The sequence below is a fragment of the Argentina silus genome (assembly GCF_951799395.1).
Source record: "Argentina silus genome assembly, chromosome: Y".
In the NCBI taxonomy this organism is placed as follows: Eukaryota; Metazoa; Chordata; class Actinopteri; order Argentiniformes; family Argentinidae; genus Argentina; species Argentina silus.
Genome location: NC_139654.1, coordinates 26,377,126 through 26,394,714, shown reverse-complemented (window position 1 = coordinate 26,394,714; position 17,589 = coordinate 26,377,126). Strand labels below are relative to the sequence as shown.

The 17,589-nt window shown below is 48.2% G+C and overlaps 1 protein-coding gene across 1 annotated transcript in view; it reads left to right on the top strand.

The window, feature by feature from the left end:
* The window catches only part of LOC310823846 (max-binding protein MNT-like), a 29,292-nt gene extending 27,643 nt beyond the window's left edge, over positions 1-1,649 (top strand). The window contains exon 5 of the mRNA XM_083696717.1: positions 306-1,649. Within this exon, the coding sequence (XP_083552843.1) occupies positions 306-1,072 (767 nt within the window). The 3' untranslated portion in view covers positions 1,073-1,649. The remainder of the gene's footprint in view (positions 1-305) is intronic.
* The last annotated feature ends 15,940 nt before the right edge of the window (positions 1,650-17,589 follow it).

Here is a 17,589-nt window from a genome sequence, read left to right as displayed (position 1 = left end):
TTGTGGCCATGAAGGGATGCACATGGTCAGCAACAATACTCAAATAGGCTGTGGCATTCAAGCGATGATTGATTGGTATTAACGGGCCCAAAGTGTGCCAAGAAAACATTCCCCACACCATTACACCACCTCCACCATGAGAAGGTGTACAGGTGTTCCTAATAAAGTTCTTAGTGAGTGTAGTAGAAGTATGCACATGCTCAGCTATGTTCTGATGAGTCAGGAAATTATATGTTTCTGGAACCTTGATTACATAATGTTAATGTAATAACTTTAATGTCAATTCTGTTTCCTCTGCATTGCAGAAGGTGAAGACGTCATCAAGGACGACATGGACGTTGACAATGTGCCGGTGATGCCCACCGCCTTACCCACAGTGCCTCAAGCCATGCAGCCTGAGCTGCGCAAGACTGTGACCTCGATCACCACCATCACCCCCACAACCACCTCCTTCCTCACCCAGCACATCGCCATCCAGCAGAAGGCCCCCTTGCCCCATCCCCATCCACTGACTCTTGCAGCCCTCTCTGTCCCTACACCCAGCAGCATCACCACCACTTCTCTCCAGGCCCTGCTCCCTGCCCATACACACACAGTGACCGCCCCCAGCCTCCAGTCCACGGTCATCGCCCACGCCTCAGCCTCCCACACCTCCGTCATACAGGCTGTCAACCACGTCATCCAGGCTGGTGCTTCCAAACACATCGCCCACCTGGCTTCCACCTCCTCCAACGCCATGCACCTGGCTCCCGGCCACCACCACCAGCCCATCAGCCACATCACCGTGCACCCAGTGGCCCATCTGGGCCAGCACCTACCCACCATCTACCCCCAGCCTGTGGCTGTTACTCAGCCCACCATGATGGGCCACATCACCCAGACACTCACCCACGTGAACGCCACAGTGCACAGCCAGCAGGCAACCACCATGGGCAAGCAGCAGCAGCAGGTGGCGGCGATGGGTGCCCAGGTGGTTACCCACCACCCGCAGCTGGTCGGGCAGACGGTGCTCAACCCTGTGACTATGGTAACCATGCCCTTGTTCCCCGTCAGCACCCTGAAGCTAGCCTGATTGAAAGGGGCCACAGACGGGGCCAGACACAAAGCAGACAGAACTCCTGGAGACGCCCAGCCGCCCCCCAGCAATTGACAGACTGCATTACTTACTTGATTAACTCTAAACATTCCAAAAAATCCCCCCCCCCAAAAAAAAAGATGGACGAGAGAGACTTTTTACTCTGGTTTTCAGAATATCATTTTGGTTAATTGTCTGATCAGCATGTGTATGGACACATTCATGTATGGATTTTTGTATTTGAAGATTTGACTGTTGCCTGTTTTCGCATGTAGATCAGTGATTTCTATTAAATGGAGATTTTTATTAAAACAGTTTTTTTTTGGGGGGGGGACCCAATGTAAAGAACTGTTTACCACAGGAGGCAAATTCATAAACCTCCTTCCACATTGATATATATAAAGTTGTGTGTTTTCCCTATGGAGAAAGTTTAAGTTGTATATTGCCTGTAAATCTTGGGCTGCATTTAGATCCTATTGTCCATTATGTTGAAATATAAATGAGGAAAAAACATTAAATGAATAAATGTGAAAAAATGCTTAAGATACTTAATGCATCTTATTACATTTACAAAGACATCTGCCTTTTGTTGTTATTTCTGGCAAAAATCTACAAGGGGTAGTGAACAAGCACGTTGAGGTTAAGGATAGAGAATTGGCCTGCAGCCTAATGGCCACACCAGTCCATGCTATCCGTTAATTAAGGCCAATGGTTTCTCTATGGGAGTCATCTGCTGACGGAAAACGGAGATGACAAGGGTCTGTTCGAGTTCAACTTGTCACAGTCGTTTAAAATAAGGTTTCATTGTTTCAAAAGTAATGCCCAAATTCCATGGAACAAGTCAGATGGTAATTTCATACATAGACGTTTTTATCAGTTTTCTGGTAATTTGGTCTGGCTGAGGCCAGATTCTCTACCCTTCTCTAAGTGTCCCATTCTCTTTAAATCCACAAGGGATAGTTAGGTACAGAAATAAAGACATACAATGATGAGCTGTTCTTTTTTATTATTGTATTAAATTCACTCTATCCTTCTTTCTCTTTCTCAATGACTTTATGAAGTTATTTATTACAAATATATAACGACAAGCTTCTTATAAAATTACCAGAGGGGATGTGTGTGTCAGGGAACCGTAGAGGCTTTGTGACGGTCAACTGTCAAGGCAGAAAGGCATGGGACAAAAATCTAAATAACCCCTGCATCAGAGACCAGAAAGTCTGGTCTCTGATGCGTCTCCAACAGTGAGGGGATTACTGACGAGGATGACAATGTTTCTGGACTAGAGTGAGTTCTAAGGGAGCCCACCCCAGGGGTTGAAAAGAAGAGGGGGTTAATGGGCTGGGTTCTGAGTTTGCATCTGTTCCTGAATCTTCGTCAACATCTTCTGCATCCGCTGCAGCTGAGGGGAGAGCAGAAAGAGCTGTCTTCTGAAATGTAGCTGGACATAAACATATGTTATTAATGAATGAGCTGGTATACGTAATTGCATATTGCCAACAATACAATCAGTGGTGTTTTTTCATTCACGCCCGGCCCCACTAGCAGATGGCACTGTTGCGAGAATTAAGCATCATCCTGTCTGTAATTGTATCTTCATATCCTACTGTTAGCAATTTAAATCTTTGGTTTATGAAACATTCACGGCTGTGCTTTAGTTTATTTTCCTTGTGTATGGAATCTCTGAAATGCGTGAAATTTGCTGTTTTTCGCAGCTGACTGGCTGGCTCAGTGCTACTGTTAAACTCCAGGCATTTGGTCTTTCTCTGGATGCAGCACCTTTTTGAACCACTAGGGACCGTGGGGCTGGTGGAGCTCGGTCCCTTGAGCTTGCAACGGAGAGGCATACTTTGAGCATGCACACAACCATTTTCCCCACTCAGCATTTCATTGACAGAGAGGGGCCAGGCTGTTCTGGCCCCACCACCACATATGGTAGTGGGGCTATGCTCAAAGTATGCCTTGCAGTTTCAACCCCGAGTGGTTTCAGAGGAAACCATGGCTAACAGCTGCTGTATCCAAGATGGCAAGAAAAGTCTTTTTTGTTATCCGTGCCTTCTTTTTGGTGGAGAGAGCATTTGGTCCAAATCGGAATTCAAGGACTTAAAGTGTTTATCGGAAAGGCTTTCCAAACATGAGGACACTTGGGGAACACCAACGTTGTTGTTCAGCTTGACAGCGCATAGTGTCGTGGAATTCTAAGTTAAAATACTTAAAGCACACCATGTTTATACAATTTCCAATCTTTTTCAAATTTAGGTTCCATCCCTCATATGCAAATCATTTACACTTCCTGGCTGTTCGCCACCAATATTATTCACCCAGTTCCTATACCTCGTCACGGTTTGGTTTCCCCTCCCATTTCTAAAGATAGTTATCGGGTTGTTACAATATTGGTGGTGAGCCCATCGTAATTATCAAAAAAAATATTACATCACCCCCGGTACTGATTAGTATTGTTCCTGTTCTTATCCTTCTAGGTACTTGGTACCCCCTGGCTCTGCTCCTTTAATGCACCAACTTCTAGGTACTTCTTGCTACCACTCCCTCCATAAATCATTACTCCTTCTATCCATCAACCTGTTTTCTTATGAAATATTTATAATTGATTTTCATAACTCACTTTTGGCCTCTTTGTCCTGTCCTATGTGGAATGTTTATAATTGTTTTTCTCAATTTCCCATACCTCACTCTTGGCCTCTTTGTCCTATCTTACTTGTTATGTTCTCTCTTTATTTGCTGTAGAAATTTACAATATAATTCCCCCCTTTGGGACTTAATAGTAAACCATGCACAAGTGATTAAAAGTGATTAAACTCCAACTCCTGGGGACACGTCCCTTTTACAGGCAGGGGCGAAAAACCTGGACTCTTATCCAATATCAATCTGCCAGAAAAATTCCACTGCATCTCTCATACCATCCAGCCAACCTTGAGCAGCCACTTTACAAGTCTGTAACTGAGCACCCGTCCCCATGAGCAACAACTTCCTTTATACTTAAATGGTTACACAATTGTTCATAAAAAGTAAAATACTGCAAAATAAACCAACCTGTAATGAGGCCTATACTTATCCATAATAAGGGATCATCTGTTGTGTCCCTGAATCTATGACCTTCCCATTATTGCCACTTTCAATATAGACATTATGTCCATACAAACAATAGTTACAAATGTGATGTGATGCATTAGCCACTTTCTTGTACCAGCATCTTGCCCACCAGTTGCGGTGGTTATGTATTCACACAATCATAATATTCCTCTATACACTGAACTTTAAGAGCCATAGGTATTCTTTTTTCCCAAATGTTACATTCACCATTCCACATTGAAACAACACTCAGTTTTCCTGAACATGTGTAAGACTCATGCCGTCCTCTAAAGTTCTTTGGGTTTAGTGAGTTGTGAAAGTAGGCTGAAGCACGGCTAGAGTAATTTGTCCAACATTGCAGAACAACCTGCCTCTGCAGTTTATAATCCGTCCGGCCCACGCTGAGGCTACCTAGTGTTGGTAGTTTTATTTCTTCAATGTCCTCAATCCTTGTAAGGGCAAAAGTGTCACAAAAGCCAATTCCTGGGTTATATCCCAGAGGTCCATTAATGTCCTATTTGATACCATAAAACACATCACTGTCCGGTGAGTCGCAAATATTTGGGGGACATAGTCATGATATGGCCAGCCGGCAATGTTTATTCCAGGGGTTTTCTTTTTTAACGAATGGAGCAGTGGTACTCCCGAGTAGGTGTCCCAAACAGGTTTTTAACTCATCTTTCATGGTCCAAGAACTGTCGAAGCTCGAGAGTCATTGCTGGGAATCTAGACAATCCTGTCGTCGTCTGAGGGGGCAAAAGACTGACTGCCTTCCTCCTCCCAGACAGGGACAGGGTATAGGTCTGGTTGTCCTCCAAGTCTGTTGACTGCAATCATTAATCCCATTTTTGCCAACATTGCTCCCCACTTTCCTAGGCTGTTTAATTTCCCAAAGTCTGTGCCTGCATTTTCTTTCACTTGCTGTCTCAAGTTTTTTAGTTTAGTCATTGCTCTGGTAAAACTTCCTGCAGGATCAGTATTATTAGGAATGAATGTACAGCACTGGTCCCCAAACATTTTGCACACACCACGTTGAGCAGCCATCAGAAAATTGAGCACCTGTCTGTTCTGCCATGTCATTCTACTTGTCTTTCTGACCTGCTCTCCTAGGGCTGATAAGGCGTCATCTGTGTAATTGATGAACCTCTATTGATTGTAATAGATGGCGTTTATCCAATCCACATTTTTATTGATCGTGGGACAGAGGAAAATTTATTCAAATCCTGCCAGTACCTGGCCTCTTGCCTTGTACTCGTCGGGTACCCCTCTAGGTACACCTATGGTATCTATATAGACTGCGGGGTCTGACTGATATGCCCTTTTTCTTCTGCTTCCTTGTTTAGCCTCACCCTGATCTGGTCTGATTTCTTGCTGATCTGCCCATAGATTGGTGTCGTTCCCCATCAAAATAGTTACAGACTGGAAAAATTTTACCCGAGCACATATTCCTGACCAGCGTAATGTCGCCCTTAGCCTTCCTCCTCCACATATCCAATAGTAATCTGCCACTGCCTCATTCTGGCATAGAGATATAGATTGATTAGGGATATTCCCCCTGGAGCCCCAGGAGCCCCTAATGCTATTACCAGTGGTCCAGAGCAGTTCCTTTGCCTATCTTGCTTCAGCTTGCGCCCCCTGTTAGGGACCCTCTCCACTGTCTTGACGATTTCAAGGGCCTGCAATACCTCATTTTTGTATCTCCCTTTTGCCTGGTTATACGGTGCTTCTGGCAGAGGTTGCTCCATATTCCCTGGTACAATACGCCACGTGACGTGACAGTTCCCTTTAAATTTCCCCAGGTTTTTGGTGCCATTTGTTGTGTTGAATGATCTGTTGAAGCATTCAAACTCTTGCTTCCATTCTATTGAATAGTGTCCCGGAATCTCCCTCTTTTTCCCATCTATCCTCACATCTATCTTTCTGCATTGGTCTCTAAAAGTCTGATCGTAGAATCGATGATATCTGGCGTTGCTTAAGATACCCAAACATTCGGCTGGACAATAGGGTCGTTCTGATTCTTCCAGGTGACAGTTCTTTTGATTAAACTGTGCACAGGCCTGGTATATGTGTGGGTTAGGTACAACTCGTAGCCTTTTGAGTGGTGATGCACTACACATGAGGCAATCTCCTTCTGCTACCGACTGGGCTGTAAACTCTACCCATTTGTACCAATAATTTTGCCTAGCCTGCTCCCATAATGGATTTTCCTTGCCTGCTCTGTGGTCATCTATTTCTGATTTTTGCTGCATCAAATTCAGCACTTCTACTCTTTCTGGTGGTTTTTCTGCATCTAGTAAAGGCACTTTCCCGGGGGACAAACACTCTCCTATTTTTCTTTCTTACAGGGATGTTTTCTGGTCGTAGTATTTCCTGACTAGCGATGATCTGTGTCTGGTTCCCAACATTGTCACACCAATGCTGTCACGCCCTCCACTTCCACCTAGCTTCTTCTAGCATTGTGACTGCCTATGGCCCCTGGTCCGACCATTGAATACTTATGATTACTTGGCCGCTGTTCCAACCATTGATTAATTATCTTATGATGACTGATAGACAGATGATTCACTTACTTAAACAAATGTATTTGTTGTAAGTCGCTTTGGATAAAGGCGTCTGCTAAATGCCATGAATGTAAATATCATGAAAATGAGTTTCTCCACCAGACCTGTGCCACCCAAGAGGCTCGCTTGGAGAGACAAGAACAGGCCCTGTTGGACATCTCCATGAGTCTGCGGGAGCTGTCGGCTGCGCTCGTCAGTCTCTGCAACACACCTTCACCTCCGACGCCTTCCTCCGCCGCTAGTCCGGCCCCTATTCCACTCCCGGTTAATCGGGAGCCGTCTGTCCCCGTGCCCGAGCGTTACGCTGGCAAATTGGGGTCCTGTTGGGTATTTTTGGTTCAATGGTCCTTAGTATTCAAACAGCAGGCCCACACCTATTCGTCCGACCGAGCCTGGATAGCCTTTTTGATTGGGTCACTTAACAGAAAGGCTCTCGCATGGGTCTCCGCGGTGTGGGACAAGCAATCACCGGTCTGTTTTTTTTACGCCGAATTCACACAGGAGATGCGAAAGGTGTTTGATCATCCCATCCAGGGTAAGGACGCCGTTCAGCGGCTTTTCTCTCTCCGTCAGGAGTTCCGCAGCGTGGCAGACTTGGCCATAGAATTCCGGTGACCCCATAAAAGATGAGCGAATGTCTCAGGAAGAGCCCCAAGACCTCGATCAGCTGATCGCCCTTGCCATCCGTCTGGATAACGGAGTCCATGAGCGCCGTAAGGGAGAAGTCCGTCAGTTCCCAGCCGGCCATCCCGTTCCCTTCGGGGATGCAACTGGATAGGTCTCGTCTGTCCTCGGAGGAGAGGGCTCGCCGCCTCAGCGACGGGGCATGTCTGTATTGCGGCCAGGGCGGTCACTTGGTGGCCAACTGTCCCATTCGGCCCAGTCGTTCGGGAAAAGGGATGGCTCGTCCATAGTGGGAGAGATATGGATGAGCCGAGCCACCTGTTCCCCACTCTCTCGCCCCCAGATCAAGGCCACCCTCGAGTGGCGTACCAGTCCATTCCCCTCTCGGCTCTCATTGACAGTGGGGCTGATGAGAATTTTTTGGATAGAGAGGTCACGGAACAACTGGGTATTGAGACTTGGACTGTCCTCTTGAGGCCAAGGGTCTAAATGGTATGTCCCCCGCCCTGGTCACCCACAAAACAGTTCCGGTCCCCCTGCGTCTATCAGGAAATCATCAGGAGATGATCAGCCTCCACATATTCGACTGCTCCCATTCTCCGTTGGTGCTCTGGTATCCCTGGTTATGCGAGCACAACCCACAGCTGGATTGGGCCTCGGGCCAGGTGAGTTCATGGAGCGATTTCTGCCACATTGTCTACTCTCGGCCCCTGCTCCTGCTGTGTCTCACCCACTGCTCCTGCCGGAGGTCAGTGATTTATCCCCTGTCCCACAGGAATATCACAACCTCGCGCCGGTGTTTAGTAAGCACCATCGGTGTCCGCCTCACCATCCCTCCTGCCCGGCGCCTCCCTCCCCAGTGGTCGGTGATACAACATCTCCCGTTCGGAAAGGGAGGCGATGGAGAAATACATTCGGGACTCTCTGCTGGAATCATCCGCCCCTCTTCATCATTTTTCTTTGTGCTTAATGGCGGCGCGTGTACACGCAGCGACCACTCGCGCTCCAGAGAATGCGGTGTTTTGTTTGTTTAATAAGTGTTTGCCCGAAAGTTTGTCGTGTTCGTCTCGTCTGTCTGCGTCAGAATATAAGTACAGTCGACAGGCTCTGCTAGACATCTGCGAGAGCAAGATTTACAACGTTTTGGACACCACAACAGAGACACTCAAAGAGCTCGGATTACTTCGCCGGCCTGCGACTACTCGACTCGACCCGACTCAACTCGACTCGACTGCCACCACTCCCCCGGAAAGGAGAGGTCGGAAGCGGTGCGCGAGGAAGCAGAAGAGGGGCAAGCGCGGAGGTATCCGGGCTAGGCTAGCGGCTAGTCCAACTCGCCCAGCCATACCATCCATCATCCTGGCTAATGTACGATCCTTGGACAACAAAATGGACCACATACGACTGCTGAGGTCAGCGAATCGGACAGTGAGTAACTGCTGTGTACTTGTTTTCACCGAAACATGGCTTAACGACAACATCCCCGACTCCGCTGTACAACTTGAGCAGCTAACATGCTATCGAGCGGACAGAGCCCTCATCAACGGAGGTAAACAGTGTGGCGGCGGGGTTTGTGTTTACATTCGTGATGCGTGGTGCCGGGACGCTGTGGTAGTATGCAAACACTGTTCACCACTGGCGGAGTTTATGATCATAAAGTGCCGTCCTTTCTATCTGCCGAGGGAGTTTACTGCGGTCTTGCTAGCCGCAGTATACATCCCTCCAACCTCCAGCAACAGTGACAGGAATGCGGCACTTTGTGAACTGTATCAGGCCATCAGTGAACAACAGACAGCACACCCAGATGGATTTACCATCCTCGCTGGAGATTTTAATCATGCTGATCTTAAGACTGTCCTACCAAAACTCCATCAGCATGTCAATTTCCCAACAAGAGGGGAAAACACCTTGGACTTGGTCTACACCTCACACAAAGGAGCATACAAGGCCTCCCCCCTCCCCCACATCGGACTTTCTGATCACATCACTGTTATGCTAATGCCAGCATATAGACCCAGAGTGAAAGTCGGAAAACCGGTCCGGAAAGACATAACTGTGTGGCCGGAGGGGTCCAGGTCTGCTCTCAAGGACTGTCTTGCAACAACAGACTGGGGCATGTTCAAGCAAGCAGCCACACATAACAACCATACAGACAATGAGGAGCTTACAGACACTGTCCTCTCTTACATCCGTAAGTGCTCTGATGATGTGACCCACACAAAGACCATCATCACTCGGGCTAACCAGAAGCCATGGCTGACAGGGGCTGTCCATCGGCTGCTGAGGGCCAGAGACAAAGCCTTCAGAGCCGGGGATGAAAATGGCCTGAGAACAGCGAGAGCCAGCCTGTCCCGTGGCATCAGGAAAGCAAAACGGGACTACACCAACAAGATTACCTGCCACTTCAAGGACAGCAGAGACACGTGGAGCCTGTGGCAGGGCATTCAGACCATAACGGACTACAAGCCCGCGCCACAGACCTGCGACAACAACATTTCTCTGCTCAACAACCTCAACAGCTTCTTTGCACGGTTTGAAGCAACAAACAACACAAGCCCACAGAAAACTCCACCCCCCCCACACGATCAGGTTCTGTGCCTGTCTGCTGCCAGTGTGAAGAGGGCACTCTCTACCATCAACCCCCGCAAAGCAACAGGCCCAGACAACATTCCAGGCCGTGTGCTGAGGGACTGCGCAGAGGAGCTAAAGGATGTCTTCACGGACATCTTTAACACTTCTTTGATTCAAGCTGCTGTTCCATCACATTTCAAGACCTCCATCATCATACCTGTGCCAAAGAAATCCGTTCCATCCTGCTTCAACGACTATCGCCCTGTAGCACTGACCCCCATCATCATGAAGTGCTTTGAACGGCTAGTCATGTCCCACATCAAGTCCATCCTCCCCCCCACCTTGGACCCCTTTCAGTTTGCATACCGAGCAAAACGTTCCACAGAGGACGCAATCTGCTCTGCTCTCCACCCAGCCCTCACCCACCTGAAAAAAGCAGACTCATATGTGAGAATGCTTTTCATAGACTTCAGTTCAGCATTTAACACCATAATCCCACAACAACTGATCTGTAAACTGGACCAGCTGGGGCTCAACACCTCCCTCTGCAACTGGCTGCTGGACTTCCTCAGTGAGAGACCACAAGCAGTACGAGTCGGCAACAACACCTCGAGCAGCATCACACTCAGCACAGGGGCCCCCCAAGGCTGTGTGCTCAGTCCCCTGCTCTTCACCCTGCTGACTCACGACTGCACACCAACCTACAGCACCAATCACATGGTGAAGTTTGCGGACGACACAACTCTGGTGGGTCTCATCTCCAAGAACGACGAGACCCACTACAGGAAGGAGGTCAACCTTCTGACCACGTGGTGCAGAGACAACAACCTCCTGCTGAATGTCAGCAAAACCAAGGAGACTGTAGTCGACTTCCGGAGAGGCCACACCGAACACCCACCACTGACCATCGATGGTGCTGCTGTGGAGAGAGTGAGCAGCACCAAATTCCTGGGGGTGCACATCAGCGAGGACCTCTCCTGGACCACCAACACTGCATCACTGGCGAAGACAGCCCAGCGGCGCCTCTACTTCCTCCGCAAGCTGAAGCGAGCGAAAGCTCCCACACCAATCCTGACAACATTCTACCGGGGCACCATTGAAAGCATCCTGTTCAGCTGCATCACTGTGTGGGGCGGTAGCTGCACCGAACACAGCAGGAAAGCACTGCAACGCATAGTGAACACAGCTGGTAAGATCATTGGTGCCCCACTCCCTTCCCTGCAAGACACCTACTCCACCCGCCTCACCCGAAAAGCTACCTCGATTGTGAGCGACGCAAGCCACCCCGCACACAGACTGTTCAGCCTCCTTCCTCCACCAGACTCATGACAAGCTTCATACCCCAAGCTGTTAGGAAGCTAAATTCTCTCCCCTCACCCCCCCCAGCCACATCCTCCAGGCTGCCAGGAAGCTGAAACCCCCCCCCCCAACCCTTCAGCCCCCCCCCCCCCCCCCTAAAAACACTACTCTGGACAATCTACCGATCTATTGCACTATTAGTATTACCAGCATTTGCTATTTACTGTATTAACTGTCTTTACTGACTGTTCTTTTTGCACTGTTTAAATTATTTTATTGTCTGTCATTGAATGTTTCACTTTTAGTATGTCTTGTCTTATCTGTTGTGCCTGTGCACTTTATCTGTCTCACCGTGGGAGAGTGAGAAACGTCCTCTCGATTCCTTTGTATGTCTTGACATGTGAAGAATTGACAATAAAGCCACTTTGACTTTGACTTGTGGGGAAGAAAGATGGTTAACTGCGTCCATGTATTGATTTCCGAGGCCTTAACAACATCACCATAAAAAATAAATACCCTCTACCTCTAATCAGCTCTGCTTTCGCTCCTCTCCATGGTGCCACCATCTTCACGAAGTTGGATTTGCGGAATGCCTACCATCTGGTGCGCATCCGGGAGGGGGACGAGTGGAAGACTGCTTTCAACACCACTTTGAGTATTTGGTCATGCCGTTTGGGTTAACCAACGCCCTCGCAGTTTTTCAAGCCCTGGTAAACAACGTTCTCTGTGACCTGCTCAACCGGTTCGTTTTCGTTTACTTAGATGATATTTAGATTTTTTCCCAGTCCCTCGCTGAGCACAAGGAACATGTGCGCCAAGTTCTCCAGCGCCTGCTAGAGAATAAATTATTTGTGAAGCCGGAGAAGTGTGAGTTTCACATTCCCAAGGTGTCGTTCCTGGGTTACATCATCGCCCTGGGGAAAGTTCAAATGGACACGGACGTCCGATCCTTTGTAACTGCTTGTACGATCTGTGCCCGGAACAAGACGTCCTCCAGACCCCGTTCTGGCGTCCTCCGTCCCCAACCTGTCCCCAGTCGACCTTGGCCTCACATCACCTTGGATTTTGTCACCGGTCTCCCTCCATCAAACAGTAAAACCACCATTCTCACCATTGTGGATAGATTCTCTAAGGCTGCCCACTTCCTCGCTCTCCCTAAACTTCCCTCCGCCCGAGAGACCACTGACATCATGGTGGATAACGTCTTTCGGCTTCATGACATCCTGGCTGATATCATGTCCGACAGAGGTCCCCAGTTCATCTCCCAGTTCTGGAGGGCGTTTTGCAAGGCGTTGGGCGCTACGGTCAGCCTGTCATCTGGGTACCAACTCCAGATGAATCAGTCAGTCTGAGCGGGCCAACCAGCAGATGGAGTGTGTGATCTCTGCCAACCCGTCCACCTGGAGTTCCCAGCTGTCCTGGCTGGAGTACGCCTACAACTCACTGGTCAACTCATCCTCGGGTCTGTCCCCCTTCCTCTTTCTCTTGGCTACCAGCCTCCCTTATTCCCAGCACAAGAGGAGGAGATTGCCCCGTCCATCCAGGCCCATATGCGGCGCTGCAGGAGGACCTGGAGACGGGCTCACACCACCCTGCTCCACGCATCCACTCGCTCCCAGACGCAGGCCAACCGTCATCGCACCCCAGCTCCTAAATACACCCCAGGCCAGCAGGTATGGCTGTTGGCCAAGGATCTGCCCCTCAGAGTGGAGGCCAGGAAGTTGGCTCCCCGTTTTGTTGGTCCGTGTGTTATTGAGTCTCTTGTCAACCCCTGTGCTGTCCGTTTAAAACTCCCTGCCTCCCTTCGTGTTCACCCCACCTTCCATGTGTCACAGATTAAGCCCATCTAGTCCAGCCCTCTGTCTCCTCCTGCGCCTGCCCCCCCTTCCCCCCGGATGGGCGTGGCTGCCGATAGTTCACGTCATCATCTACACACCTGCGGCTCGTCTCCTCATCACCCTTCTGTGTTTTATACTCTGGTTTTCCGTTCATTCCCTGCCAGTTCATTATAGTGCTTACCATTATACGTCCCAGCAATTCCTTTTGAACTGTTTTTTTGCCTAACCCCTACCAGATTATCTGCTCTTCCTAGGACTGCCTTATCGCGCTCCGACCTCCGCCTGAAAACCCTCTTTCGGATGATCTGCCTATCTCTGGACTGCCTTCTTGTGTACCGACCGCTGCCTGAGCTATTCGCCTGCCTCCCCTGTCTGCCCTGCTTTCCTGCCCTGTCTGCTCTGCCTGCCCTGCCCACCTGCGTCACCCCATTACCCTTTCCCTGTTTTGTTCCTTATTAAATATCAATATTATTTTATACCTGTGTCCCGATTCTGTGTGCTGGACTTGGGTTCACTAGTTCTGATACTTGACAAACGTAGGGCACTAAAGTCGATAGTAGGGAAGTATCCTTCCTGCTGTGGGTCTGATTGCCTGTCACCTGTGTTTGCTCCACTTCCTGAGTCAATTCTAGCGGCAGGGCCTGTTCCACTTGGGACAGCAAATAGATTTGTACTCCTACTATGTATACCACTAGTCTTTTCCCCGGGATCCCCCGGGCTCGACTGCCCCTCCCATTCGGCTGAGGGCTGGGTTTCCGGCCCCGGTACAGCCTCTGTACCTGCTTCTTCATTTTCCTGGGCCTCCTGTGCGATCTCACCCGTCCCTTCATCCTCGTCCCTGGTCTGCCTGAGTGCTTGCCTCGGGACCCTGGTGCAGTGGCTCTGGTGGTACCAGGTTAGACTCCATCTGACCTGTATTGCAGTGGGGGTGGCTCGAACTACCTCCTATGGCTCGTTCCACTTCCTCCGGAAGACTCTGATGTACACCTGGTCCCCTGGTGTTATTGGATTGGGCAAGGGTGGCTCTGGCTCCGACTGCTTGTCTTTCTCCAGTGAATATATAGCTTTGTGTATCTTAGTTAATTGTTTCATGTACTGCTTTAGTTCCATCTGGAGTTGTTCAAGTGGGGGTCCTTCGTTAGGTCCTCTTAATGTTGGCGCTGGCATGGGTCAACCCGTAAGTATTTCATGCGGTGTTAAGTGTGTGTTTCTGTTAGCCTGCAAGCTCATTAATGCAAGTGGCAGGCCATCCACCCAGTTAAGCCTTGTGCTGGCACATATCTTGTTCAGCTTTGTTTTGAGGGTCCCATTAATTCTTTCTACCATCCCTTGTGATTGCGGATGGTAGACACAGCCCAGTCTTTGTTTTATTCTTAACTGTTGTGTGACTTGTTTCACAGTTTTCTGAATAAATGCTGCACCGTTATCTGAGCTAATCTCATTAGGTATTCCAAATCTAGGTATTACTTCTCTTGTTAGGAATTTGACCACTGACCAATGTAATCATTGCCTTTCCGGTGTGCCTGGCATTTAATGATGGCTAATCGCTTTCGTTCCATCATGACCAACATTAATTCTTTGATTTGTTCAATATGTTGTATGGGTGATCCATCACTTTTCAAAAACCCTCTCTGTTTCCATACTGCTCCAAACAGATGACGCATACGCTGAGTCAGTTAAAATATTCCCTGATTTGCCTTTTCCCAATCTGCAGGCTTCCGTCAGTGCTTTTAATTCTGCCAGTTGGGCAGAGCATGGTTGTTGACAACTGTCTATCTTTTCTTCTTGGAATGACTGCCCTATTTGTTTTACTATGCCGTACCCTGCATGATTCCCTAGGTGATCCTTATAACATGAACCATCTACAAAATATATCTCTTCTGCGTCCAGTAAGGGTGTTGATTCTAAGTCTGGTCTTAACCTGGTGAATGTTAGCGAGTGTGCTATACAATCATGTTCTTCCCCTTCGTCTGCCAATGGTATTAGTTCAGCCGGATTGACTGTGCTACATCTTTTGATAGTTAGATTGTGCGAGTATGTTAATAATGACAAATATGACAGGTTCCTAGCCTGCGTCAAAACAAACCATCCCTGCTAACAGTTCCACTGTCTTGTGATGTGTGTATATTGTTATTGGATAGCCCATTGTGACTGACGAGGCCTTCTCATAAGCATAGTGCATGACTGCCACTCCCTGAAAGCATGGCGGGTACCCTTGAGCCACACTGTCTAATTTGGTGCTATAGTAGGCTAGGGCTTGTTTTTTCCTACCACTGCATGTGTCCTGTGCTAGCACTGCCGAGCCATACCCATTTCTTCTATTTGCCACATATAACAGGAATGGCTGTTATTGCATCTTTTGTCCACGTCAAAGGGGCTCTTAAGTTCTGCTGACCGGCTGTTTTCACCAGCTCCCTCAGGGCTGCTGTTTTTATCGCATAGTCCTCTATCCAGTCTCCACTGAATCCTGTCATTCCAAGAAATGTCATCATTTGGCCCACAGTTACTGGTTTTGGTGCTTTGCTTATTCCCTCTAATTGTCCTGGTGATATTGCCTTTGACCCATGTGCTTCCCAGATATTCGACCTGGGGGAAGCAATACTGCAGTTTTGTTTTTGACACCTTGTGTCCCCCTACTGCCAATTTTTGGATAACTTTTATGGAGTCCTCATGACACTGTTCCAATGTGGGTGAGCAGATTAGCAAGTCATCCACATGTTGGATTACAGTGCTGTTTAGCTCTTCTAGATCAGCTTTTAACACCTGGTTGAATACATGAGGCGAATGTTTGAACCCTTGAGGCATTCTAGTATAAGTGTATTGTTTTCCTCTGTCGGTAAATGCAAACAGGTACCTACTTTCTTCTGCCAATGGTACACTGAAAAAGGCTGAGCATAAATCTATCATCTATCTATCTGTATAGTATTTGGCTGTTGGAGGGACATTTGTCAACAGTGTGTGAGGATTTGGTACTTCTGCTGGCCAATCCTGTACCACATCATTTACTGCTCTTAGGTCATGTACTGTACCTGAACCATACCTGAAGTTTGACCGGTATGGCTACCTCCTGTGGTATTCCAATCATAGGCGTGGCACATAGTATTTTTATGAATTCTTTATCTGCAGAATGTTTTATCAGGGGGTTGATTGTTTCTTTCCAATCACTTTTTGATGCCGTTTTCATCATTGGTCCCAAGTCTCTTGCTCTATACCCTTTGTTTACCATTAATGACACATGAGGAGCGGCGTCAGGTACATTATACCACTTCTGCATGAATCCTGATTCATCCACTTGCATAGCTGCTCCCTGTTTTCCCACTATGATGTGTTGAACCATTATTGGGACATCCAGATTTTTTGTTCTTGCCAAATTTGTTCCCAATTCGGTTTTCGTGCATCAGGCAATTGGGCTTCGATAAACTTTCCCCATTTTAACCAAGTTCGCTCTCTCACTGTTTATTTTCCCCAACCATAAACGTTTGCGCTCCCATTCATCAGTGACCTTGTCCTCCCATTCATTTATATCTTGATTGCTGTCCTTTCTACATATACACCTTCTGGGGAGCACCATATTTTTATCCCCAGTGTGCATAATGCATCCCTCCCTAGGAGATTCACCGGTGTTTGGTCAGAGATCAGTATGGGCAGGGTTGAGGCTCTGTCTCCTATTTTCAGACATACTGGAGTTGTCATTGGAATTAGCTGCACTTGTCCCGGGAATCCTACTGTTTTAACACATTTTCCTGACATGGGGAGGTGAGAGGCATATTTTGGACCTACACAAGTGTATGTAGCTCCAGTGTCCATCATCATGGGTATGTCTCTATTATCTATTTGAACCTGCAGCATTGGTTGTTGACCAGCTTCTGTGGTTAACACTGGAAACTGACCCTCCCTTTTTGGATTCTCTAGGCACCCCAAGTAACCGTAATTTGGTCCCCTATAAGGATTGGCTGTTCCTTGCGAAGGCTGCTGCTGGTGCTGACTATAACCCTGTTGTCTATTCTCCCTTGGCTGCCATGGATTCGTTGTACACTGCCTTCGGGTGTGTCCTGGTTGTTGGCATCCCCAGCACACGCTGGGTGGGCCTTGTGGGCCTTTCTTTTGGAACCCTCCTTGGGATTTTTGTTTGCCTCTCCATGGCTGAGACTGCTGGGGCTGCTGGGCATACACATTGATTACAGGTACGGAGGATTGCTCTTGTCCCTGAGGCCTCGGCACTGGAGGTGGTTCTGGCCATGTGTGGAACTGGTTTCCCGGTTTCAACAGACATTACCCCTTGTGTTTTCTTTTTGTTTCGTTCTGTGAGGTCCCCCAACTGGAGCTGTGTTAGTTTTCTCTGGATCTCCTTTTCCTGTTCTTTTTGTTTCAGTTCATCCTTTCGGTATTTTTCCACCGCATGGACTACATAATCACAGAACTCTTTGTGTGTCTTTGACGTGAGTCCCACCACATCTTCTAACCGGCTTCTTACTTGAGGGGACATGGCTTCCACCTCTGCAGTTCTGAACAGAGTTGTCATCAGAGGGTCTCC